The sequence below is a fragment of the Myotis myotis genome, unplaced genomic scaffold (assembly GCF_014108235.1).
Source record: "Myotis myotis isolate mMyoMyo1 unplaced genomic scaffold, mMyoMyo1.p scaffold_m19_p_1, whole genome shotgun sequence".
Taxonomy (NCBI): Eukaryota; Metazoa; Chordata; class Mammalia; order Chiroptera; family Vespertilionidae; genus Myotis; species Myotis myotis.
The window spans coordinates 50,945,497-50,972,250 of NW_023416313.1; the positions used below are offsets into that span (position 1 = coordinate 50,945,497).

Consider the following 26,754-nt stretch of genomic DNA (forward strand, 5'->3'; position numbering starts at 1 on the left):
ATGGGCAATTTTAGATTCAGGCAAACCCAGGGCTAAATTCCAGCCGTGCTACTAATTACCTGTGATCTTAGGTAAATATTTTAACTTCCCAAGACCAGTTTCTTCATCTTTAAAATGATCCTAATATATAAAAACCCAAGGTCCGTAGCAACCGACCGAAGGCTCGACCAAACACTGGAAGTTAGTCCTGCAGTCAGTGCTGGGTGGGCATGGCAACCCAGCACTGACTGCCACTGGTGCGGGCACAGCAATCCAGCACTGACTGCTGAGGGAGCTGCAGATCAGGCCTGGAGAGAGAGCAGGGTGTGATCCGTAGCCTCCATGGTAGCTGTTGATCAGCCATTGCCTCTCTCTCTCTCCCGGCTTCGCCAGTAGCCGTGCCTCTGTTTCTCTCCGGGCCTTCGTGGGGGCTGCTGATCAGCCCCGCCTCTCTTATCAGGCCTAGAGATAGGCCCAGAGATGCTGACTGGCATAGAAACCGACCAATGAGAACCAAATCTGGGTGAACTGTGAGGAGCCTAGGAGGCTGCCTAGGAGGCGGAGCTTTCGACGCTGATTAACATAGAAACTGACCAATCAGAACCAAATTGGCTGGCAGGAGAGGGCCGTTGGGGGCGAAATCAGGCTGGCAGAGGCAGTTAAGGGTGATCAGGCCAGCAGGGGAGAGCAGTTGGGGCAAGATCAGGCTGGCAGGGGAGGGAAGTTGGGGGTGGGGTAAGATCAGGCTGGCAGGGGAGGGCCATTGGGGGCGAAATCAGGCTGGCAGGGGAGGGAAGTTGAGGGCGAGATCAGGCTGGCAGGGGAGGACAGTTAGAGGCGATCAGGCAGGCAGGTAGGTGAGCAGTTAGGAGCCAGAGGTCCTAGATTGTGAGAGGGATATCCTAAACCGGCAGTCAGACATCCCCCAAGGAGTCTCTGATTGGAGAGGGTGCAGGCTGGGCTGAGGGACCCCCCCCCTCTGCACGAATTTCATGACCAGGCCACTAGTGTTAAGAATACCTATCTCTTAATATTACTGTGAAGATTAAAAGTGGTAATGTGTATAAAACACTTAATACAAATACTAAATAAAGGATAACTAGTAGTAAGTATAGATATAAATAGGTATAGCATGGATAAAAGTGGGTAATTGGGCAATGTGGGCAGTTCTAGAGATATAATCACCCCCTAACACATCTTTTCTTTTGATTTAGTGTGAGAGCTAAAAAGAGATTGAGAGTGATGGAGGAGAGGGCTTCCCAGCACATACCGAACCCAGCCAAGAAGTGGGCTCTAAAGTCACTTGGGTCCCTTTGTGCTCATCTCTCACTCTCTTCCTCAGTATGTCATAACTCGTGTGCCAGCTGCTCTGGACCCAGGGCCTCTCACTGTACAGCCTGCACCCACTCTTGGGCTCTGCGCCAAGGCCACTGCCTGCCCAACTGTGGAGTGGGCTTCTACCCCGACCACGGGATCTGCAAAGGTATCATTGGTGTCATCGTATTCTTAAGAGACTTTCCCATCTAAAAGGACATAGATTTAAGTTACTATATTTTTATTGATTGATTTTAGAGAGAGAAAGGGAGAGAGAAACATTGATTTGTTGTTCCACTTATTTATGCATTCATTGGTTGATTTTTGTATATACCCTGACCGGGAATCTTATGCACAAATCCAGGGCTCTAACCAACTGAACTCCCTGATCAGGGCCTAAGTTACTTTTCAGTTCAGCTTTTCCTCTGGTATATCTTATATCAGTGATGGCGAACCTATGACACGCGTGTCAGAGGTGACATGTGAACTCATTTTTTTGGTTGATTTTTTTTTTTGTTAAATGGCATTTAAATATATAAAATAAATATCAAAAATATAAGTCTTTGTTTTACTATGGTTGCAAATATCAAAAAATTTCTATATGTGACACGGCACGAGAGTTAAGTTAGGGTTTTTCAAAATGCTGACATACGAGCTCAAAAGGTTCGCCATCACTGTCTTATATGGCAATATATACAGTATGTGCTTTTTTTTCTTACCAAGAGATAATCTGAAAAATTACATTTCAATATCTGTGAAGACTCCCACAGGTTCATGATGTTTTTGGCTATCCTTCAGAGGAATGCCATTTCCTTTGCCATGCATTAGAACCATTCTCATTTCCTCGCTTTTCTATTCTTCTAGCATTGCTAATGTCTTCCTTAGTCTTCATTTTGTTTTTCCCTGAAGAAGCTCTTTTTGTTAATGATACTGCCGAGCACACTGAGCGTCACCAGCACTGCCTCCGGGCCGAGGAAAATGGAAAATCTTAAATAGCTGTTTGCCAAGAAAGGCTTTGGGCTCCTTTGGAGGGCAGTAACATTTCAGCTTTTCGGAACTAGAGCATTGGGAGCAAACACTTCAAATGAAATTAACTTATATTTATTTATGCACAGGGCACCTTAGAAAAGAGCTTCAGAATAGTTACAAGCAAAACGTTTTTAAAACAGGCAGCTGCAATAAATATTACGAAAAGGAGAATGTAGTGAGTCTTTTAAAGAACAGGAAAGCTAATTGTGTAAAATGTGAGCCTGAGAGAACTCATGTACTCCATTTGGCTCCGATTTCTACCAGTAGCCAGGGAAAACAAGGAGCTGTGATGGATTATGAAATTATTGTGGCTGCTCAAAAGAGGCCTCTTCCTTGTTTATAAGAGCAGCCTTTTCTCTCATAAATTCTAAAGGGAATTTGCTGTCTGGACCCCTACATACTGGGTGATGAATAGCATAATGGACAATATCACAATGACCATGTTTGCAAAAAACACAGCAATAGCCTTTATGTGAATGCTTCTTAAAATCTTCAATAAAAAGTGAAGACATAATGTTAAATCGCCATTCAGTAAATGTGTTTCTCTGGAGAACCAAGCCAATATTGTCCATTTTGCTGTTATTCTTGTGTTGTGTTTTGTTTTTCGTTTTAATCTAGCTAGGCAGCTCTTACAGGACCTGAGAGATATGACTAGTTAGTCTCACCCTCATTTTGCCCTTCGCAAGTATTATTATTATCACCTTGTGTTTTGGTATAGCACACTAGAAAAACAATATTCTGGAAGGATGTATCTGGTGAACTTCTCTTAGTGGTTTTGATTTAATGATAGCCCCCCCCCCCCCATTGGTTGCAACCTATATATGACCCTGGGGTTGTTTTCTGCATTCTTTTCCTTTTGGCAGCCTGTCATTCCTCTTGTCTGACTTGTGTGGGTCCAGAGCGCTCTCACTGTACCCAGTGCAAGAAGCCAGAGGCAGGACTGCAAGCCGAGCAGCTGTCTGGTGTGAACATCAGCTCGGGCGAGTGTCTGTCTCACTGTAGAGCCCAGTTTTACTTGGAGAACACTGGGCTGTGTGAAGGTGAGTGATCATGATTTGAGAAAACCTTAGGAACCTTCTGGCCTTACTACTTCAGAGATTCTGTGAGGTGAAGCCACAGCCAGGGAGGTCTGTGTTTTCATGTAAGTACGGTTCTGGGATGCTCATGGATGAAGTAGAAGGCTGACATGCCAAGGAGGGCCCCACTGATATTCTCCTTGCCTTTGTGAGGAATAGATGATCTGAAAGAGCTGTTTCCTTTCACCCCACACTGTCCCCAAAGTTATACTCAGAAGTTCCAGACAGGAATTCTTTCAGAGGCCAGTATGAGGAGCTAAGAAAGAGTCAGTGCTCATGTAGAATTCCGTTTATTATTTCTTCTAATTTGCTACTCGGAATATGATTTTGTTCCTTCAGGGCAAAATCTGGACTTCTGTCAAAATTTAGAAGTGATTCCTGTCATTGCCTTGGCATATCTATAGAAAATTGATGTCATCCTGAATAATTTGATTTAATAGCTAGGTCAACAATGAGTGGTTGAGGAGATAAAGGGGATATATATATATATATATATATATATATATATATATATATATATATAATTTCCTACAAGAAGCTGCCTTGCTGTTGGAGAATTATTTGATTCTAAAGCTACCTGAAAAAAATTATTACTCATATTTCCCACTGTAAGCATAACATGTGTGTCATTAAATAAATTTTTGAGTGTAAAAAGAAGTATAAAAATAATCTGCCCACCACCTACCACCTAAGCCCACTTGCCTTTACCCTTTTGCTGTAATGTACATGAAGATTTTTTTTTCTCTGCATAGCTTCAAGTTTTTTGCAACATAACTCTATAAATATGCTGCAGATGCAATTTTGTATCCTACAGGCCCATTTATTAATGTGGCTTCTCTTTCACATTGGAATACACTCTCACATGGCAATGCTGGATTTCAAGGTTAGGCTAAAAGATCTTGGATGCAGTGAGTCATAGGCATAGTAGGAAGTATGCAGATTGGAATGTAGAGACCCCAGGCAAGACACTTAAGCTCCATGAGCCTTTGCATTCACTGCATTAGAAGAGGGATAATTTTCTTTCACACTGGCATTTTACCAGGGCCGGAGGAGGTTAGGAGTGTGAAAGCGCTTGGTAAATTGGTAAAGCCCCCATGCTCAAATGGTATAAACCTCAGCCATATACTCAGGTGTTCAGGAACACTGTAGGGGTAACTTCCTGCTCCCTGGGAAGCACCAGGACCCCAGGGTGTTTACATTGATATCTAAAAATTGGGGGAAGGGTCACTACTCTCCTGACAGCCGGGTTACTGCCCATGTATGCATTGCCCAAATTTTCTGTGGTCCCTTACACTCCACTGGCTCTGTTTCCACAGCACTTGAGAAATAGGAGGATCTTTGTTGCTGCTGAGAGAGCCAGTGCCTTCCAAAGCACGTCACACAGCCTTCCCCTCGCATCCCAGAAGCAATGGAGAAGAAATCTCCCCAAGCTGCTCTGCACAGTTAGCTGCTTTCTACAGTTTGCAGCACTATCATAAAAATGAAATGATTAACATTTTAAGTTATACTGTCAATAAAAATTATAGGGGCCAGCGTTATTCAGCCAGAAAATCATGTTACTGGTGATTTGGTACACAAATCATGAGCCAGGCACTGTGAAACACGCCATACTTGTTTACTCACTTGTCCTGACGCCAACCTTATGGGGTCAGTGGCACAACTAGAGGAGAAACGGAGGCTTGAGGAAGTTAAGGTCGTAACTTGCTCAAAGTCATGTAGCCAGGACAGAGTGGAGTCCAGTGGGACGTAAGTCATCCTGTCTCCAATTCCCATGCTCTAAACAGGATGCTACTGTATTCATCACTGAAGGGCAGAAGCACCGTGTGCTAAGGGTGCAGGATTGAGTCATTATAAATTAACAAAGGGGTATTTTCTTGGAATTTCTTTATACAGACACTTTTTAAAAAAGAGGATTGCATCTAATCCCTCTGGAATGGCTTCATTGTGGTCCCGAGTGAAAGGACTAGATTGACCTTTTGAGTCCTTGTAGCCCCATGATTTCATGCTAGTTAATATAATATTATTAGGTATCACACATAGAGCTGTCTACTCTCATTTATTACCAAATCCCTGTGCAATCTCAGCTAGATAGATAGATTGTTGTACTCAATTTACAAGTGATGAGAATGTGGCAGAAAGAGGTTAATTGAGTTGCCCAAGATTTCATTGGGAAACTGAGTGCAAACACCAATTGTTTTGAACCCTGCCTGAGTAGCAAGTGTGTTGATTGATGTATTTCCTGTCACTCATCCTGTATCTCTGGAAACTGTTCTGCCTTCCCCAAATCTGTTCCATTTTCCATTCTGCCAGAGTGTGTCTGTGAAATCAGGCCCTGGGAGTTTTATGAGATTGCATGGGACTCTCCTCACACAGTCCCAGAAATGTCCTTGCCTCTTTGCAGAACATTTAGAAAGGCTGGAGTGTGTGTGTGTGAGTGTGTGTGTGTGTGCGCACCATTATGAATTTATTTTATAGTGCCTTTGATCTCTAGTGCTTTTCTAGAAAGAGGAGAAAAACAACTGTTTTCCAGAACTTTCCCTCTTTTCTGAGACTATAGCATGGGGTGATCAGAATATCACTGCAGCTAATGAAAGTGAGAAGCAACTTACTTAGCCTCTGAAATGGTATCAGAATTATTATTATAAAAGTTTCTACTCCAAGCTACAAGACGAAATCAGGCATTATCTACTGAAAAATGAAGCAAAAATGTATTCAAGATATTAGACTAAAGTCCAAGTCTATGATTGATGAGTGAAAAAACATAAAATTAATAAGCAGTGACCAGAAAGAACACCGTGTATTCCTAGCTGTAGGACATCTTTATTCATTTCTTCTACAAACGTTTGTGGAGTGCCTTCTGGGTGTCGGGCACTGTGGTACACTCATGAATGAGTCAGATGAAACTCCTGCTCTCATGGAATTTCTATTCTGGTGAGAGAAATGGATAATAAAGAAATAAATGAATAACAAGAGCAGCAACAAAATCCATGGCTCACACTTGGCTACTGATCTATGCTCTAATGCCCACACAAAGTAATGGGGAAGGGGGGACGGAGTTGAGGTGGCCTCCAAGGTGGAAGTGCTATGGTGAGATGGGGACAGCCACCTTCAGGAGTTGGTCCTGTGTCTTTGGCTCATTCTCTAAAACTTGTGTACCTCAGAAGATGGGCTTTGACATTATGCTTCTTTTTCACATGGTCTCTAGTTTTCCAGCATGTGGCAAGATGTGCTAGTACAAAGGGGAGTCCATTACTAATTGTGAGATAATTTGGAGGTATTTGGTGGTTGACCAAATTTGTCCATGTTTATTAAATACTAGAGGCCCCGTGCACAGATTTGTGCACTGGTGTGGGGGGGGGCGTGGCTTGTGGGGATTGGCCTACTGTGGGAGCGCTGTTCATCCTAGTGAGCTGAGCAGCTGTGGATCTGCCCCCTGAGCAGTTGCTCCTGCTGTGGGAACACCGCTCATCCCGGTCAGCCGGGTGACGTTCCCACTGTGGGAGCGCACTGACCACCAGGGGCAGCTCCTATGTTGAGTGTCTTCCCTCTGGTGGTCAGTGAGCATCATAGTGACTGGCCATTCTGCCGTTTGGTCACTGGGTATATATATATATATATATATTTATAATTCATTAAAAGAAGAATTTTAATAATCTTACCTAGAGTAGATCTCACCCGTTTTAACTGATTATTCATTGGTATTGACAAATTCAAGTTAAAAGGGGAAAAAAAAGAAACACAGCCCAAGAAACACCCATCAGCCCTCTTGCCCAAACAAAACAAATTACAAATCAGTAAAATCCCATGCCCTCCAAAACAACATCAAAAATCCACCCCCACCAGTTTTCCATGCCCCTGGGCGCTGGGCCTGGGCCCTAACGGACGTGGGGGATGGACAAGATCGAGTGCCTGGGCTCCTGTCCCTGGGAGGCCTCTCCTCTCTCGCTGATGTTCTTGGCTTCAGGTCAGAGTGCTCAACGCAGTCTCAGATTCTCCTTTCACTCTTGGTGAGGATTTTTTCTCTCGAAAAGGATTCAGTTATTTTGAAGATCGCTTTTCATTGAGCTTGTAGAGTGGCGCCTCTCATTAAAGTCTCCTGGGACTGTGTTAAGATGTGATTCAGATTTGGTAGGTCTGGGTGGCGTCTGTGTCTGCATTTGTGATGTGCTCCCAGGTGAGGCTGTTGCTCCTGGTCCACTGACCAGAGTTTGAGGAAGGAAAACCTCTAATGAGAGAAGATAAGCACATCACTTATCTCTGGCGTGCTTCTTATCTTCTTCTTCTTTTTTTAATATATTTTATTGATTTTTTACAGAGAGGAAAGGAGAGGGATAGAGAGTTAGAAACATCGATGAGAGAGAAACATCGATCAGCTGCCTCCTGCACACTCCCCACTGGGGATGTGCCCGCAACCAAGGTACATGCCCTTGACCGGAATCGAACCTGAGACCCTTGAGTCCACACGCCGACGCTCTATCCACTGAGCCAAACTGGTTAGGGCTGGCATGCTTCTTCTAACTAAAAGTGTTTTGTGTTTTTTTTAAATTCCAATTGTTATTTCTTCTCATTGCCAACAATATACATGCCACAGAAACTCTAAAAAATACAGATAAGAAACTAATCTATTACCAAGTTACCCAGATTTAGCAAATAAAAATACAGAATTATGAAATAAAAATGCAGGGTGAGGCAAAAGTATGTTTATAGTTGTTTGTATGAAAAAGAATACAATAATAAATAATAATACAGTAATAAACTCTGTTTCATGTACTCACAGCTATCAACCTACTTTTTCCCCACCCTGTATTTTGCAAATAAAAAACATAATTTTTTTAGTATAAGTATTTCCCAAATATTGCCTGAGATATTCTAAAATATTATTTGTTGTTTACCTGAAATTCAAATTTAACTAGGTATTTTTATTTTATCTGTAAATCCTACCTATGATCCTGATATCTAAAAGGGGACATAGTTGCTTACAAAATATTTTCTTCTTTCCAAACCCAGATGCCTTGTTCTTCATTTCACACTAGAGTTTTACAATTTAATTTCGGGCCAGGCCATTTCAATTAATGATGCAGTTCAATCACCATGTCCACAATTGGCAGTGGTGACCAGGAAGGGATATGAACATGATCAGGATGATTAGTTTAGCCATGTAATTGCCTCGATTCTGTGGCAAATTAATGATGGATTCTTTCAATTCCCAAACAGTTCAGCAAGAGGTTGAAAATGATATACTTTTAAATTACAAGCTTTGTGTTAAAAATGAACTCTCTACTACAATAATGAATTCAACTTACACTTTTTCTAATGTATTATGTCAGGAGAAACTGCTTTAAAGAAAAAATGTGGAGGTAGCAAACATCCCAGTGGCCACCATCCCCCACACCAGCAGCCTTTTCATTATACTCATGGCATTTGGTCAGGTAAACATCAGGGAAATTTTAGCAACTAAATTTTTTCAAGCCTCCTTTTTCAGTCTTGAACATAGTATTGCCTTCTTAAGCTGGCAAAATTGCACAAAATTAATACCAGTTTGATATCAATAGTTAAAGCTTTTCAACTTTCTTGAGATATAATTGATACATGACATTGTTTTGGTGTAAGGTGTACAACATAATGATCTGATATATGGATATATTGGGAAATGATCCCCACAATAAGTTCAGGTGATATTCATTACCACATAGTTACACTTTTTTTTGGTGTGTGTGATGAGAACTTTTAAGATTTATTCTCTAAACAACTTTTTAATATACAACATGGTATTTTTAGCTATTGTCACCATGCTGTACATTACATCCCCAGGACTTGTTTATCTTTTTTTTTTTTTTTTTTTTTTTTAGGACTTGTTTATCTTATGATTGGAAGTTTGTACCTTTGGACCACCTTCACTCATTTTCCCTGTACCCTCCCCATCCCCCGTCCCAATCACTAGTCTGTTCTCTGAACCTTATCATTCAGCCGCCATAGCTCTTGCTTGTCTCTCAAACATTTGTGATCACCCAAGCTACTTTCTTTGTTCTCAGTGGCTCCCGATAGTTGAGGATATGCCAAGACCTGTCAGTGTCCCAAAGGAGAGGAAGCTAGGCAGCCCCTTGATGCAGGCTGATTGAAAGCCGGGTCACCAGGCAGCAGCTTATAAGTATGTAAAAACATCTCTTTTGGGGGAACACTGAGAGATGGGTGTTTATGTTCGCTCTTTTGGGGGAACACTAAGAGATGTTTATGTTCACTCCCTCTGAGCCCAGGAGGGATAGCTGGTTTGCTATAGTCCTGTTGAACCCAGGAACTCCAAGCCCTGCTGGCCACCAGAGCCAGGCTATCAAGGGTGTATCCTTTGGGTGGCAGCAGCAGCAAAAGTCAGGCATCAGCTATGTGCACAAACTCTTTCCAGGGAGACACCAGTGACCTGAAGCAGGGTAGAGGGAGAGGATGAATCAGTGTCTCCAGCCTCCCAGGTCTCGGAAGACATCACAGACAGTCTTGTTAAATTAGAAGTATGACCTTCAGGCTACAGCTTTTAAGAAATGCAGACATGTCTCTTTCAGGGGAAGTCTGGGAGATGGGCGTTTCTGACTGCTGCCTCTGTTTTGAGCTTGGGGAACAACTTCCACAAGTATTTGCACGTCCTTAAGAGCTGCTTCTTCTGTATAGTCTGATGGATCTTGTGGGAGCAAGGCCGCATTGGCTTTCAGCCCTATAGTTTTGGGGACCCATCCCTCAGATAGAAATCCTAAAAGTTGGGGCACTAGATGTTGGGAGAAGCTGGGAGTGGGGAGTTCCCTGGCATTGTCTGTTGCTGTTCTGGGGGTAGGGTAGATGGCGACAGTGCCTCAGCCTTTCCTACCTAGGTTGATAAGGGTTTTTTCTCTTTTGCTGATGCATAGTAGGAGTTGCTCTGCTAGTTGCTGGATTCTTTCAGAGGGAATCGTTCCATTTGTGTCTGTGGGAGGAAGTGAGCTCAGGAGCCTGCTGTCACCATCGTGGATGGGAACACCAATTTTCTTTTTAAATAACACACTCACCAATTATTTTGGTCAATTAATTAACTGCTTCAGATAAATGGGAAGAAACAAAGTATACTGTGAGTATTTTGATCTATTTAGCTGTTGCTAAGATTCACCAAAGGCCTTAAGGCAAAGAGTTTTAATTAAAGAAATAAATGGGCAGGAGTCTGCCTGCTCAACTTAAGAGTATGTTACTATTTATGAAGTTGGGGTTCCCTTGAATTAATTTAATAAAAGACGCAGCTTCTATATTAAGCAGTACTTTTTAATGTAGGCCCCAGAGTGCTGGCATAAGCTCTCCAAACACATGCCTTCTGGTAATGTTCAATCCTCTTGACTTCCTCCTCCTTGCTTCTGTAGCTTGGGTGTACTCAGCTTTAGGGATAGAAAGATGAAAAGGATACAGACCATGCCTTAAGGAAGCACGATCAAATAGGGGAGGCTGACATCTGAACTAGTAATTAAAAGAACATGCAGCATGCTGGAATGGCAGTAGGGGCAAGGTACAGAAAGAGCCCAAACAAAGGACTCTGTCTGGCGGACAGTGTATCATCAGGCTGTCTGTGGAAGGATTGATGGGAGCTCACCAGGGGAAAAGGAGGGAAAGGACATTCTAGGCCAAGGAAACAGCAAGGACAAAGGCATGGTGTGTTTGGAGAAGGGCAGTGTATTTGGTATTCTTGCAGTGTAAAGGCCAAAGCAGTGAATTGTGCGGACTGGCACTGGAGATGTGGGGTGAGTCATGTCATGAAGTGCTTAATGCACTGGGCTAAGGAGCTTAGAGTTGATACTTGGCATTGGAAAACCATGAAAAGATCTTAAGAAGGGGAATAATTTAGTCAATTGGCATTTTATAAAGTTCTATCTGATGGTTGTATGGCAGGTAAGTGTGAAAACAGAGTGGGGCTGGTTAGGAAGCTTTGGCACTTATCATATCATGAGTGATGGACCAGAGGATGGTGAGGTTGAGCTAGATGTAACAGAGATTTAAGAAGTAAAAATCAATGTATCTTGGATTTGTTGTAGTGATGGAAAAGTAGAAGTCTAAGGTTTTCAGCACGAGTTGCTTGGTGAATGGTGGGGCTCCCAAGTGAGGCAGAGAATACAAAAGAGAGACCAGGTAGGGGAGAGGATGTGGGGTTGGAGGTGGCTGATAAGTACAGTTTTTGAGAGAAGAGATGTAATATAATTTACACTAAGTAGGTATGGACAAAGCTTGGAAGTGGTAATGAGTAGTATTTTAGAAATTTGGAGTATGAGGTACTGATGAAACACCATGTGAAAATATCCCTTAGGCAGTTAGATTTATGTGATTGGAGTTCAGAGTAAAAGTCAGAGCTGTACACATAAATTTAGGAGTCACCGGCATGTAGGGCATCATTAAAGCTGTGAATTAGTTTGCCAGAGAATGAGAAGAAAAAGGGCAGAGGGTGCAATTTTGGGAAGCTCTAATATTCATGACATAAATAGAGAAAGGCTAAAAAGAAATGATCAAAGAAATAGGAGAATTAGAAGAGTTTACTGCCAATATTTCCATGGAAAAGATGTGATTTTTACTCTTAAGGCATTCCCAATATACTTAGGTGAAATCATGTTCATTAATAAGGAAAAGGAGGGTGAAGGGAAGAGGGAAACTGATTTTATTTGACTTCACTCATTTCAATTTTCATTTCTTATGACAGTACTCATACCGTATATCATAGAGGATTTCATATTTACATCATAATTTGGGAGAGGCCTACCTCAAAAATTGTTTTGACATTAAAAGCCAGGAAATCTTATATGATATAAAAATATGCATGCTGGACTACTCTTTACATCATTAAAAGGGAAAAAAAATAAGTAGTGGTGTTTGCTGTCTGAAATTTAAATAGAAAATTGAGCAAATCAAAAATGATAATATTTGTCTTAGGTATTTTTTTTTTTTTTTTTTTTTACCAGAGTCAGGTCAACTGGACTTTACAACCATCAAAGGGACACTTTTAGTACTTAAGCAGCTCAGTTCTGCTTCTGCAGAAATATACTTAGCCATCAACTGGAAAGCTACTCTCTAAAAATGTAGTAGTATGTGGAGAAATAATTCATAGACCTTTCCAATCCTTTCCATATATACTATGTAATGAAGTTACTCTTCCTTGAAGGATCTTAGACTTCACACAAGAACGCTGGCTATGAAATCAGCATCCACGGAATGATCAGGCCTCATAAAAGTCAGTGAGATGGTCTGGACATTTCCACCAGCAGCACAGAGTTGAAGTTTTATAAGATTGTGGTAAAGATGCAGATGCGATTGCCTGTCTTTACAGAAATAGAGCATGATAGAGAAAAAGGCACTTTGAGATGATGGTCACCTTTCCCCTCTGTGCCACATGGCAGTTTAACTAGCTGATTTCCCACTTGGCTCTTGAGCATTTCCAGTGAAGGTAGTTCTGAAGGCTGCCATGGTGATCAGTTCATTGGGGCGTATTTCTTTAAGGTCTAGTTAGTGGCAAAGGGACTTTCCCCTGGAATTTTTGGTCCATTGCCTTTCATTCCTTGGTCCTCTTTGCTTTCCTTATATAATTCAGTAATATCTTTATTCACATTGAGTCAGGTTATCACATTGACTTTGTGACCAAATGGAATGATATAAAATATGCTGTGTGCTCATAATGCATTGATTCATATTTCCCTAGTTTTCAATTCCACAATGAGATGCTTTGATTTATTATTTATTAGGGGAGTATAACAGGAAGAACTAGGAATTTTAACAATCTTTTAAAGCCTAGTACAAACATATTGGCATTATTGAAGGAATATTTAAATAGAAAATATTATATTGCTTCTAATTGCTTCCTCCAGATCATCCTGGAAACTCAGTGTCAATAATATAATTTAGCTGTTACTGACATATTGCCAACTAACTTTCCACTGCATGCTGCTTCATTTGTGTTAAATGTGTCTTAAATAATGGGCTAATGTGTACCCTTTTAAATAATATTTGCTTAAATGTCAGTTTACCTGTTTGTCTTTTTTTAAAATATGTTTTTATTGATTTCAGAGAGGAAGGGAGAGTGAGAGAGAGAGAGAACTATCAATGTTAAGAGAGAATCATTGATCTGCTGCCTCCTGCATGTCCTCCACTGAGGATCAAGCCTACAATCTGAGCGTATGCCAGGATGGGAATCAAACCATGACCTCCTGGTTCATAGGTCGATGCTCACTACAGAGCCACACCAGCTGGACTACCTGTTTGTCTTTTAAAGAAGAAATATTTTTATAGTGATTCTGAAAATACTTAGGAAGAAAATTTCTAATTGTGACTTGTGCTAATAGAGCTATTAACAAGGTCATCTAGGAAAAAAAAGAAGTTATTTTAAATTGTGGTTCCAGCTCTGTTTTTCATATAGTAATAAAAACTGCTAAATAAATATAAAGCTCTACAGCATATTCAGGGATAATTCTATATAATAAAGAGGTAATATGCAAATTGACTGTCACATCCTCGCACAAAGATGGCTGCCCCCATGTAGGCACAAGATGGCCACCACAAGATGGCCAGCAAGGGAGGGTAGTTGGGGGTGACCAGGCCTGCAGGGGAGGGCAATTGGGGGCAACCAGGCCTGCAAGGGAGGGCAGTTGGGAGTGACTGGGCCGGCAGGGAAGGGCAGTTGGGGGTGATCGGACCGGCAGGGGAGGGAAGTTGGGGGCAATTGGGCCGGCAGGCGAGCAGTTAGGCGTCGATTAGGCTGGCAGGGGAGTGGTTAGGGGGCAATCAGGCAGGCAGGCAGGGGAACGGTTGGGAGCCAGCAGTCCCGGATTGTGAGAGGGATGTCCAACTGCCTACAGGGATTGGGCCTAAACTGGCAGTCAGACATCCCCCAAGGGGTCCCAGATTGGAGAGGGTGCAGGCTGAGCTGACAGACACCCTCCCCCCCATGCATGAATTTTGTGCACCGTGCCTCTAGTAATTAAAATATTTATCAAACAGGGAGGTAAGGGTACTGCCCTGTGAGAATGGGCTCTGGCCTAATGTCAGGAACAGGGCCCTGAGTGCTCCTTGTACAGGTGTTAACCCTTTAGGTGATGGGTTATTGATGAGTCAAGGTGCTAGGCTGGAGCCACAGCTGCAGGGGAGCATTGGAAGGCTTAGGAAAGCAGCCATAGAGCAGCCATATAACAATAGTTTAATACTGTAACAGCCAGTACTGCTGGGCCAGGACAGCATGGCTTATTTCAGCCCCATGTACATCCAAGATCGTAGGTGACATTTTTGTTGGGGATTTGTTGAAGACTGCAGTAGTATAAAATCACATCCCACTCTTCCAAGCTGTTCATCTGTAAGTATTCTGGGTATTTCCTAGAGGACTCAGAGTGGTATCGCTGAGTTGGTGGGTCTTGTCCATTGGACAGAACATGCCCTGAAATGCATGGGGTCATCTATATGGGTAAGAGCCAGTTCTTGTCTTGCTATTATATCCCCAGCGCCTAGGCTTTCTTGACAGATAATCTGTATATATAAAAGTGTAATGTGCAAATTGACTGGACAGCAGAACGACCAGTCGGCTATGATGCGCACTGACCACAAGGGGGCAGACACTCAATGAAGGAGCTGCCACCACTCCGCAGGCCCCGATCAGGCCAATCTCTTGGTCCCTGTCCCTGGCCGACAGGCTCTAATCACCCGATGGGGAACAGGGAACCTGGGGTGGGTGGCAGTGGATGCAGGCAGCACTAGGGCCCTGACCGCCCCACCAGTCACCCCACACACAAAGGGCAACCGTGGTGGTGGTGGTAGGGGGCAGGAGTGGCTGCTGGCAGCTGAGGAAGATCGGCCCTGATTGCAGGCCAGGCCTAGGAACCCTACCTGTGCATAAATTTGGTGCACCACGCCTTTAGTCAGGAATGAATAAATGATTGGAGGTGAATATCAGGCTATTTTCATATTCAGATTTGGTAAGGCTAACAGATTAGCAGACAGTTGCTATTGGAAATACAGTTTGTTAGTCACATTCTTCAGAGGAGAGGGCACATTACTCCATGGAGGAGCCACACAGGGAAGCACCTGAGCCGGTCAGGAGGCGAGGGAGTGAGGAGGAAACATAGGCAAGAGCCTTTATGTAGGTTTCACTGGGAAAGAATAAGTGAGGCAGGGTAAACAGGCTTAGGAGTTGCTAGTCTGAATAATTCCAGTGGCTCCAGGTGTAGGGCTGTCTGGCACCCAGCATTTGAGTGATTAGGACCAAGGGATAGTTATGATCCTCAGACAAGGTGATGGGGGTATGGACTTTGGACTGATTAGTAGGCAGATGAAAGGCGTGCTCACAGGCTAGTCACCTACCATCTCTAAAAAGTGGCTAGCCCTGAAAGGGGCAGTCTCTCCAGGATCAATAGGGCCCCTGATATCAAAGCATGAGAAACACAGAAAATAAAAATAAAAAAGCATCATTAAGACACTGGCCACACTTGGGAAATGATGCAAATATTCCTTTTATCCTTAAAAGTCTGATGTAGGCAAGCAGAGATGTTTCCTTTCTCTTTGCTTTCCACATTTCTTTTTAAACCTATGAGTACTTGTGTAAAAGTGTTTACTGGTAATAATTATAGCTAAGATGTATTGAACCCTTACTCTGTGTTTAGCACTAGCATAAGAACTTGACATGCATCAACCCATTTAGTGTCCACAACATCCCATGCAGAGTGTATAGTTCATATTCTCATTGTGTGTATGAGGAAGTAGGAGCCTTGAGAAATGACATAACTTATCAGGGTCACATCGAGTGGCTATGTGACACTCTTATTCTCTGTGCTGTTCTCTGTCCCCCATTCATTTTATTCCAGATATTTGCTTGTGCGTCTGTTGGTGTGGCTAGTTTCGGCAGTGCAAAACGTTGGCCAGCTCTTCTCACCTGTGTGGTGCCGTCAGAGAGGGGGCACCACATAAACCTTTGGGGGATCCGCGAGTAAAGCTTCCATCACTGTTCTCTTTAATTTTTGAGCAGCCTGATCAGCAGCTCGTTGTCTGGTGATGGTGGAGGAGCTGTTCTGGGGGAAGGAAGACCTCTTTTATGACTTCCTGCTCTTTACTTGACATTCTCTGAGAATGGGAACTTGGGAAGAAAGAAATGTGTGACTCTGCAAATAGTTATTTCTGCTTTCTGGCATTTGTGCCTTATTTAACCTGAGAGCCACAGATGCTTGCTTTGCAAGACATGGCCTTTAGAAAGAAGTGTGTGAGATGTGTCCTTGGGAAACTGAAATGAATGTGCAGAATGTGTTTCAACCCAGGAGTGCTAACGGGAGAGACAGAGCACCCACGCTTGTCGTATGGCGACTTTCCTGATTGTCTGTTCTGCTTTGTCTTCCCAGCTTGTCACCCATCCTGTTTCAGGTGTGCAGGGCAGAGCCCGCACAACTGCACAGCCTGCTGGCCTTCCCATGTGCTGATGGAGGGGCAGTGCCTCTCCCAGTGCCCGGATGGGTACTTTAACCAGGAAGGCAGCTGTACAGGTGAGTGTGTGACATGCTGGGGTATATTCCTTGTACCCCTGTTTTGTCTTCATAATGCGGCCAGACACTGTAATTAGAAACATTGTCATACCCATGGGACTAAGGGCTGGGTTGTAAGTCCCTATCTAGAACTCGTAGGAGTAAAGGGAACAAGAGAAATTCAGTTCTTCCAATAAGGAAGCATGGAGGAAGTGACGAATTAGAGCCACCTTACCCTGCGCATACAGTGAGGGATGGGTGTGATGGCAGGCTCCAAGGCATCTGTGTAGGACTGGGCATTGGGCGTGACCTCTGCACTTCTCAGCCCCACTTCCCCTGGTTATAGCCTAATAAAGCAAAGGCAAGGGTGGTGGTGGTGGACATATGTAATACTTTCAGCAATAAATAATTTTAAAAAATAAAATAAAGCAAAGAGAGAGGTATTTATTTTTTTCCTTGACAGGTCCGTCCCATATGTGTGTGTGTGTTTTTTTTTTTTTTTTTTTTTTTTTTTTTAAAGAGACCGTCCCATATGTTTTTAAGAGCACTTTCATGTCTCAGTGACAGAGAGTCTAGAAATTACTAGTTGAGATTAGTGTGGGGATTTTATTGGAATTGACAAAATGCTAAAATGTAAGCACCTCATTGTAGCACTGTGTTTTCTTGTATCTACAGGGAGAAAAGAAGATTAAACACATTCTATCATGATGACTGTTTTATTTCTAATAATAGACTTGTTGACACCAGCTTATAGGAAAAAGCCCACTGTTATGAAATTGTATTACATGTATTTCTAGAGTCGGAAAGCATGTAGTAAATTTGTAAAATATTTTAAAGATAAATTAATACTTGTTAGATTCCTCTAGCCTCAAACTCCAAAGAGGAAATTTAATGTGAACACCGATTTAGATGATTGAAGATCAATATGATATTTCTTCTGAAATTTTCTTCTTCCAAGTACCTTTTTAATCTCTCTGGGCCCCTGATGGGTTGCTTTCCTTTAAACTCTCTGTCATGCTCAGAGGGGAGTATTTCTGGTTTGTCATTGGTGGTGTCCTTGAAAACCATTGTCTGTCCTGCACTTTCACACTAGCCCAGTGGTTTGTGTGTGTGAAGTGGTTTGGGGAGTAAAGTCTGAGTAGCTCTGACTCCTCTCTGCCTGTGCCTCTGCCTCCTTGAAGCCAGTGGGTGGATGGTACCACAAGCGCCAGGGCCACCAGGTCACTGGAAATATTCTGGCGGGGAGGCAACTCGGCAGGTGGAAACCATCTTGAGAACACTAGTATCTCTGGGATGGGCGTTTTCAAAGTTCAGAGCCTCAGGAATGTAGAAGGGGTGCTGTTTACGCAAGCCTAATCAGCACTTCATTTTCTTGCTTGCTTGAGATTATATATATATATATATATATATATATATATATATATATATATATATATATATATTTAAACTGCAGGATATATATATATATATATATATATATATATATATATATATATATCCTTATCTTCTTTTGGTCTCTTGCCAGAAGAAGTGAGAAGCAGGTGATTTTATTTGAAATCCATGCCTTTGCTTTTCACCAGCTCTGTGCCAGAAGGGAATTCTTTGTCATCAGTTCCAGCAAGTGCTACCCAGCTCCCCTCCTCTTGGAACCAGACATGCTTAGACCTCCTGGTCCTTGGCAGAGAGATCCTCACATCTCCTTCTCTGTGCTCACTCCTGCTGCTGCCTTGGCAGTGCGCACGCAGCTGCAGCTGCAACCTGCTTTTATTCCTTGCCATCCTTATCTTTATTGCCCACACCTACTGTGATTCACTTGGTTTTCTTCCAGTGTAGTGCCTTTTGTGAATTTGGTGTTTTTTCTGGGGAAAACATAACTTTGGCATGATTTTGTCTAAGGAATTGAACTTCAAACGCAGCTCATGATAACCTCCAGAAAGAGGGCTTTTTCTGTTCTCTGTACTTTAATGGAGTATTGCTACTAAAACAGGCATCCAAGTTGTGCCACCTGACTCTAGTGAGAAGGTTCAGTATCCATTGTGGTAGAAGGTTTCCCCTTTGCCTGTCAGGAGTTTGTGGGAAGCAAAGTCTCCCTCGTTTCTCCGCTTTGCTGCCTTTGAATCCGGATGTCTTGGGGCAGGGGAGTCTTACCACTCACTTTTCTGTTTTGTCACTTTGATCTTCACTTCCTTATTTCCGTAGATGGGATGGTCATGCTGGCCCCCTTGAAATGTGTGGCCAGTTACTCGAATTTTTATGGTTCTAGATTCCATGTTCTATTCATGGATGGCATTTTCATTGACTCCAAAAATGCATTCTCTTGGTCAAGCCTAAGGATACATCAGGCTTGATCAGGAATCTTCAGAAAATGAGTACTGTTGCCTGAACAGTGTTGCTCAGTGGTTGAGCATCGACCTATGAACCAGGAGGTCCCAGTCAGGGCACAAGTTTCTGGCTTGATCCCCAGTAGGGGGCTGCAGGAGGCATCCAATCAATGATTCTCATCATTGATGTTTCTCTCTCTCTCTCTCTCTCTCTCTCTCTCTCTCTCTCTCTCTCTCTCTCTCCCCCTCCCCCTCTCCCTCTCCCTCTCTCTTCTTCTCTCTGAAATTAGTAAAAATGTATATTTAGAAAAAGAAAGAAAAGATGAGCAGTATTTGAGTTCTGTTCTGAATATAATTTGTGGAGTTCATAAAATATTTCATGTATTTACATGCTGAGCTGCTAATTCCCATCCTCATTCTTGTTTTCCCCCCTAGAATGCCACCCCACCTGCAGGCAGTGCCATGGTGCATCCGAATCTGACTGCATTTCCTGTCACCCTCATGTCACGATTAATGGTGGAAACTGCAGGACCAGCTGCAAGGAAGAGCAGTACCTCAACCTCATGGGGTACTGTGCTGGTGAGTGATACCTCCTCAGAGTCTCAGAACCACTGCCAAAGGCTGGCCGTTCTTCATTTCAAGCTTTAAAGGCCCTTGTACCTGTTTATCAGCTGAGGAAGAGCTCTTTTCTCAGGAGACATTTATTTCACGTCTGGGAACTCATTTCACTGCTTCCTATCAGACGTTTAGTAAATAATAGTGGATTCAAATGGAATCTTCTAATAATACTCTTGCAATTTTTGAAAGAACTTAGAATCTCAGATGAATGAAGATTGGAGTCATGATAATATCATCTATGCACGTGGCACACTTTGGCTTACAATAGCAAAATGTATTTTCAACACAATCTCACTGAAGACTGTCTCCCTCTTATCTACACTATCTCCTGGCTCTTGCTATGGAGAATCTTTGCCATCAGCTCCAGCACCAAAATTTAGAGAAATTAACACAAAAGTAAATCAGTTGCCTCAGGAGTTGGGTTTATTCCTCCTCATTTAGAACCCAGATCTCAAAAAGAAATAAGTTAGGAGAGCAGCATGAAGTTTGGATAATGATGAAAGAGCCATACAGTGTTTGTGGTCATCCATTCATTCATGTAGCAAATATCTTTGAAAGTCCACTAATGGCCAGATGCTCAGAATACAAAAAACTTTTAAAAAAAATGCCGAATAAGACAACGACTCTGTTCCCAAAGAGCTAATAGTCTGGAAAAAGTAAATTATAGGCTAGTGGGTCATTGTTTATTTCCTGACCCACTTTTCTCAATTTAGGAGAAATGTGAAGAGATTTGCTTGTGCAACTGTTGTTTCAGCTCTGAAGGGCTCGCCTGAGAGGCATTTTGGGATGCTACTGGGCAAGTGGGAAAGATGAGAAAGCCAGAATCAGGTTGGATGCGTGCTAGAGGGATTGACTTGGCTGTAGGGCTTGTCCTTGGACAGTAGGAGGTATGGCTGAGTGTCTAGATTATAACATGAACAGGCACATTGAGTCTGGGACAGCATTGATATTTCAGTTGTCAAGTTTGATGGTGAGGGCACAGCAAGTCAAGGGTAGTGCTTTAAGTATAGCCGATGGTGCCAGGGTCCTGGGGATTCCTTCCTTTTTGCACCATGACCTTTGCTATAGACATTGGGGTCCAAAGCCTATATCCTAGAAAGACTGAACTGTGAAGAGCAAAGTTGCAACCAAAAATGCTGGAATTTAGGGCAAAAACCAGTTGTTATATAAGTTCAGAGAAGAGAGAAGAAAAAGATATGGAAGGCATTGTGAAGGAGGTGGGACCTAAAATTCTTCCTGAAGAATAGCTAGGATTACATTAGACAGAGGGAGGTCAGGCAGACTTTCTGAGTGTGGTTCCACCAGGAGACAGGCACAGTGGAAGAGCATGTGGGCTGTTCACGGCCAGTGAGATCCAACTTGGCTGAAGAACATGGTTTGTAGTAAGGCATAGTAGATGAAACAGTTGGGAAATTTAAGTTGGAACTGAAGTATAGAAAACCCAGAATTTCAGGCCAAAAAAATTAGATGGAATTTTGTGGGCAATACAGTCATGAGAGTTTTGGAGAGGTCAGTGACTTGACTAAAATGGTGTGTTATGGGCAGGAAACGTGCATGCTGTGTGGGAGTTAGACTGGAGCAAGGCAAGATGAGAGTCAGAGAGAGGCATTAGAAGGCAGGATCTTCATTATGCTTTTCTATTTCCAACCTATTCAGTGTGTGCACCTTGAAATTTTTATGCTGGGGAAATTTTAAAAATAAATGTTTATATAAGGAGATTGGAAACATTTAATTTTTAATGAGCTTTGTTTTCTCCAATGTCCAGAGCTCTCTTTGAGAGTAAATTAGGAGTACATTAATTTTTTAAGGTTAATAGGGGACCATTAGAATAAAGAATCATAGCCCTGGCCAGCTTTGCTCAATGGTTGGAGCATCAGCCTGTGAACTAAAGGGTCTTTGGTTTGATTCCGGTCAAGGGCATGTACCTGGGTTGCAGATTCCCCACCCCCATTGGGGTCATGTGGGAAGCAACCAATTGATATGGCTCTCTCACATCTGTTTCTCTCTCTTTCTCCCCCTCTCCCTGTTCCTTCCACTTTCTCTAAAATCAATGGGAAAAAATACCCTCTAGAGAGGATTAAAAAAAACAACCAACAATGAATAAAGAATCATGGGACTAGGCTATATGACTCTAGAAATACCTATCCCTAGAAGAGCAGGTCCCACTAAAATAGCTAGAAGAGACAAACCTTGTCTGTCCTTGGCATTAGGCATATTGAGTATTGGTTTTAAATAAGATAACCATTGTCCAGTGCTTGGATATCCTTTGTTGAATAGGGACAGGTGTATGAGTGTCTAGTATAGAAAAATTTGACCAGTAATTTCAATTGTTCATCCTTCAGAGAAGTGTATTGATTTCAAAGTTTACTTTTTCAATAAATATGTATCATTTCCAAACAACTCCCATTTCTCTCTGTAGCATTGTAATGCATTTGTTCATTTACTGCTTAATCAAATATTTATTAAGCACACGCTTCATGCCAGGCACAGTGCTTGGCTCTAGGGATACAGAGATGGATAAGATATAATGCTTGCATTCAAGAAACATAGAATGTAAGAAGGAAGGGGGTGAAAGAAAAAGAAGGAAGGGGGTGTGTGTTGAATATGATATTGCTGTGGATATGAGATAAGCCTGTGGGACAGGACTCCAACTCAGACCAGAGGGTGTGTGTGTGTGTGTGTGTGTGTGTGTGTGTGTGTGTGTGTGTAGAGTGGATATAGAAAGCTTCCTAGAACATTTCATAACTGAGATAATTTTTAAATATTGAGAGGGGTTTGGAGATTTAGAAGGAAGAGCATCCCAGAAAATGGTCCAAAGAATATTATCTATTCAGGCACCAACCAAGAGTTAAGTAGAATGCCGGCCCCTAGCATGGAAGTGGTGGAACTTGAAGCAGAACCAGGTCATGAGGCCATTGTATTTTCTGTGTAAGGAGGACATACTTTGTTATCAAGGCTGTGGGATCTCTTGAAGGTTTTAAAGAGATTATGAAGGCTGCTATTTTGTGAGCACAAATGGTCAAATAGTGGCGATTTAATACAGTGCCCCTCCCCCCTTATCTGTGGGGGAGGCATTCCAAGACCCCCAGTGGATTGTACCAAACGATCCATGGATAGTACTGATATATAAATTATATATATATATATATATATATATAATGTTTTTTCTTGTAAATACATACCTTTCATTTAAAGAAAGTGCTTTAAGGTTTCTCTTTGTCATATCCCAATTGCCAGCATCACTACTCGTGCTCTTTGGAGCCACCATTAAATAAAATTAGGGTTACTTGAACACAAGACACTGCAATACCACAACAGCCAATCTGATAACCCAGATGGCTACTAAGTCACGTTGGGGCAGGTAACATATAGAGCATGGATATGCTAGACAAAAGGATGGTTCACATTCCCAAAGGGACAGTGTGGAATGGGCGGGGCGGTATTGGATGGCACAAGATTTCATCATGCTACTCAGAAAGTCATGCTCTTTAAAATTTATAAATTGTTTATTTCTGGAATTTTCCATTTAATATTCTTGAACAGGAGTTGACCAAAGGTGACTGAAACTATGGAAAGCAGAGTTGTGGATAGGGTGAGCTTACTGGAGAAGCAACAGAAATTACTGATCTCTTAACCCTGGAGGGAGAAGGAGTTTGGGGGTTGATTTCCCAATTTCTGATCAAGTAAATTCGAGGAATGAGAGTACCATCTACCAATTGCCAGACTAGGAAGATAAGATGTTTGAATTTAGACACGTTGAATATGGGGTGACTATTCGACATCCAGGGAGAGCCATCCAGGAGGAGGCTGAAGACCCAAGTTAACAGGTGTTTTACTGGAACCACCAGGAGCTCATCTGCTATCTCTCTTTTACCCTGAACCTAATGTGCAGCAATGTTTCTTTCTTTTAACTGAAGTCTTGCTTTAGTCAGGTCAGAGTTAACCTCATGGAACATTTCAATGACTTTTATCTAAACTCAGGAACTTGTTAAGAAGAGCCCGATGATGATCAACAAAGCAGAAGAAAATCCTCCCTAGGCAGTGCCATCCGGGGAATGTGTTTTCATCATTCTTGGGGAGTTCTGGCACAGTGAAGGCCCCGGGGAAGGGCCCCGTCTGTTCCCTCTATCATGTGTGAGGTTTGCAGGGTGGTGGGATTTACTCACAGGATTTATATCTATGTGAGCTGTACCTGTGATCATCATCACAGACCTCTTAATTGTACTTGGCTGTTTAAAAAAGAAAATTACATCTAATCTATCACACAGACAAGAATAAACATATCCTGGGAACAGGTCCAATAACCTTAATGTGATTATCACATACAGAGATGTCATATGTGTGGGGATTTTTTTTTCCCTTTAAGTCTATCAAAGCAAATATACAGTTTGTGAGATTTAGACCAGGACTGAAGGTTTTCAATAGAGATAAATGCACTGGGGTGAGAGGCAGGAGTGGATAAGATTACAGAAGACATGGATAAGCATTGTGGAAAGCCAGGTTTTTTCTTCATAGATTTTTTTTCTTAGGATTTTGCACACATCTCAGCAACATTATCCAAAAATTCCAAAGTCTTAGGTGCTTCCTCCTTCTGTTTTTTTTTTTCAACTAAATCTTTTCTCCTACTTATAGAATACAATAGAAATTAAAAAGAAAGCGTGAGTGAGAAATATGCAAATGCAAAAGCCAAAAAGAAGCATCTTGGACTTTGAGGCATGGCCTAGTGCAGTGGTCAGCAAACTCATTAGTCAACAGAGCCAAATATCACAGTACAACAATTGAAATTTCTTTTGAGAGCCAAATTCTTTAAATTTAAACTATATAGGTAGGTACATTGTTATTAACTTAATTAGGGTACTCCTAAGGCTTAGGAAGAGTCATACTCAAGGGGCCAAAGAGCCGCATGTGGCTCGCGAGCTGCAGTTTGCCGACCATGAGCTAGTGGAATCGCTATACTTAGAGTTCTTATGTAGAAAAGGAGATGACACTGAGAGTAATACTGTAGAGAGGACTAATGGAAAATTTTAAAGAGCTGATTTGTTAGGGTGGTGGAATCCTGGGGGATTAAAATTTTGTTTGCTTATGCAGTATTTTTTTAAATACTGATTGGTTTTCTTCATAAATCTGAGCCAGAGTGTAAGCAAAAGGAGACATGTCAGTAAAGAACTACTGCTCTGGGCATTTCCACATTGTAATCCATGGGACTATGGTTAGTAGGTGTTACATGCAAAACAGAATCCTGGCTACATAAATTTGGGAACCTCTGAGTTGAATAACTTAAGCACATTTCTTTATTGCGGGAGATCTCAGAACCTTAAATAAACAGGTGTGCATTGTGAATCTCTAAGATGAAGGAGGCTGGACATCATTTCCCAAACATTTAATTGCATATCCCTCCCTTCATTTATTATAGCCTCTCACAGAGTTAACTAGTGGTTTGCAGAAAAATCTTTGGAAATCCCTAAGTGATGTTAATATGTTGAACAATTTGTTGCCACTCTCTAAAGATAAAATGAAATAATGAACCAGCCCTCAATTTGTGTACTTCCTCCCTCCCTTCCTCTTTCCCTCCTCCCTCCCTCTCTTTTTCCCTCCCTCCCTCCTTCCCTCCTTCCCCTTGGTGGGCAAGCAGAGGGTTTACAGAGGAGACTCTTTTGCCTACCAAAGAGCACTGAGGAGCAATCAGTAATCATCCTCCAGTGTTGGGTCTGAGAAATGTTTGCTCTCTGAACCTGCGTGAAGCCATTTGTTGACTGGTGAGAAAACCTGTTAACATTTTTCTTCCAAATCATTTTTTAAAAGCCTGTAGAGCCCTTTCCATTTATTTCCATTTCCATTTTCTCCATTTATTTTCATCATTTCTGAAAGAGGGCCCTAAAAAAGGTAGTGCAAAAGTTGAAATGCAGATTAAAACAGCAACAAATTCTTATTTTGGAATAAGCTGCCATAACTACAATACTAAGTAATGAAAACAAACAAACACACAAAAAAACCCCAGCTCAAGTTGAACATAATTACGGACCTGGGAAGGAGCCCTGTGCCAGCCAGTGTGCCAGCTCTCTGCTTCCAGACACAGTGACTTGAAGCCAGAGAGGTGAGAGCCAATTCTGTTTTACAGCAGCTTCTAGGTGCGGGGGAGGGAGGTTGGCACTGCCCTTCATCTTGCTGTAGCTGCTCCTGGGGCTGGAACTGGAAGACTACAAATGTGTAGCAGTTACTGCCTCATTCTGATTCAAAATCCTACCCATTCATCTCTCAGGGCCTGGCTCAGATTCCTTCCCCAAGAGTACCAGCTTCCTCTTGGTCTCTCCCACATTGTAATTCCTGGTGTGCTGATTATTTCTACCACTTACCTTGCACTTGTCATTGACGAGCGCCTGTTCTCTGTCAGGGATTGTTTCCCGGTGTCTAATAATAGGTGACTGTGCTGAGGGCTCATTATGTAACAAGCACTGTGCTAATCGCTTTGCATGCATTTTCCCATTTAATACTAGCAATGGTCCTCAAGATAGGTACTAATTTGATCTCCATGTTATATATGAAGAAACTGACATACAGAAAGTTTAAGTAACTTGCTCAAAATGACAGAAGTTGGAAGATAGAACCAAGATTTGAAGAGAGTTACACACACTAGAAAATTGTGATTCCGCACTATAGAGACTTAACAATGTTTTGATTGGTGGATTAAAAGATGGATTGATACAGACTGGCATGAAGGTAGCTTGGAGAGACACTGTTGGGAAAAGTTGCAAGAACTCTGTTTTAAATGCTCAGGGAGCTAATGTCTGGTGTAATCACCTTCTAATGCATCGTAAGGTACTTATAGCAAGGATCTGTCTCCCGAGTGTGACTCATTTATTTGGTTCTTATATCTTCTTTTTCACCTCCTATTTTATTCCAACTGGTCCTATTCTTCTATCTCTATATTTTTTTTCA

At 42.2% G+C, this 26,754-nt stretch overlaps 1 protein-coding gene across 4 annotated transcripts in view; it reads left to right on the forward strand.

Annotated features, from left to right (window-relative positions):
* FRAS1 (Fraser extracellular matrix complex subunit 1) overlaps positions 1-26,754 on the forward strand; it is a 447,336-nt gene that overhangs the window by 231,103 nt on the left and 189,479 nt on the right. For all 4 annotated transcript variants that reach the window (XR_004972271.1, XM_036337385.1, XM_036337380.1 and 1 more), the window contains exons 17-20: positions 1,322-1,462; positions 3,186-3,362; positions 16,760-16,900; positions 19,636-19,779. Coding sequence is in view for 3 of the 4 variants with exons in the window: in XM_036337385.1 (XP_036193278.1) it covers positions 1,322-1,462; positions 3,186-3,362; positions 16,760-16,900; positions 19,636-19,779 (603 nt within the window). In the remaining variant the exon portion in view is untranslated. The remainder of the gene's footprint in view (positions 1-1,321; positions 1,463-3,185; positions 3,363-16,759; positions 16,901-19,635; positions 19,780-26,754) is intronic.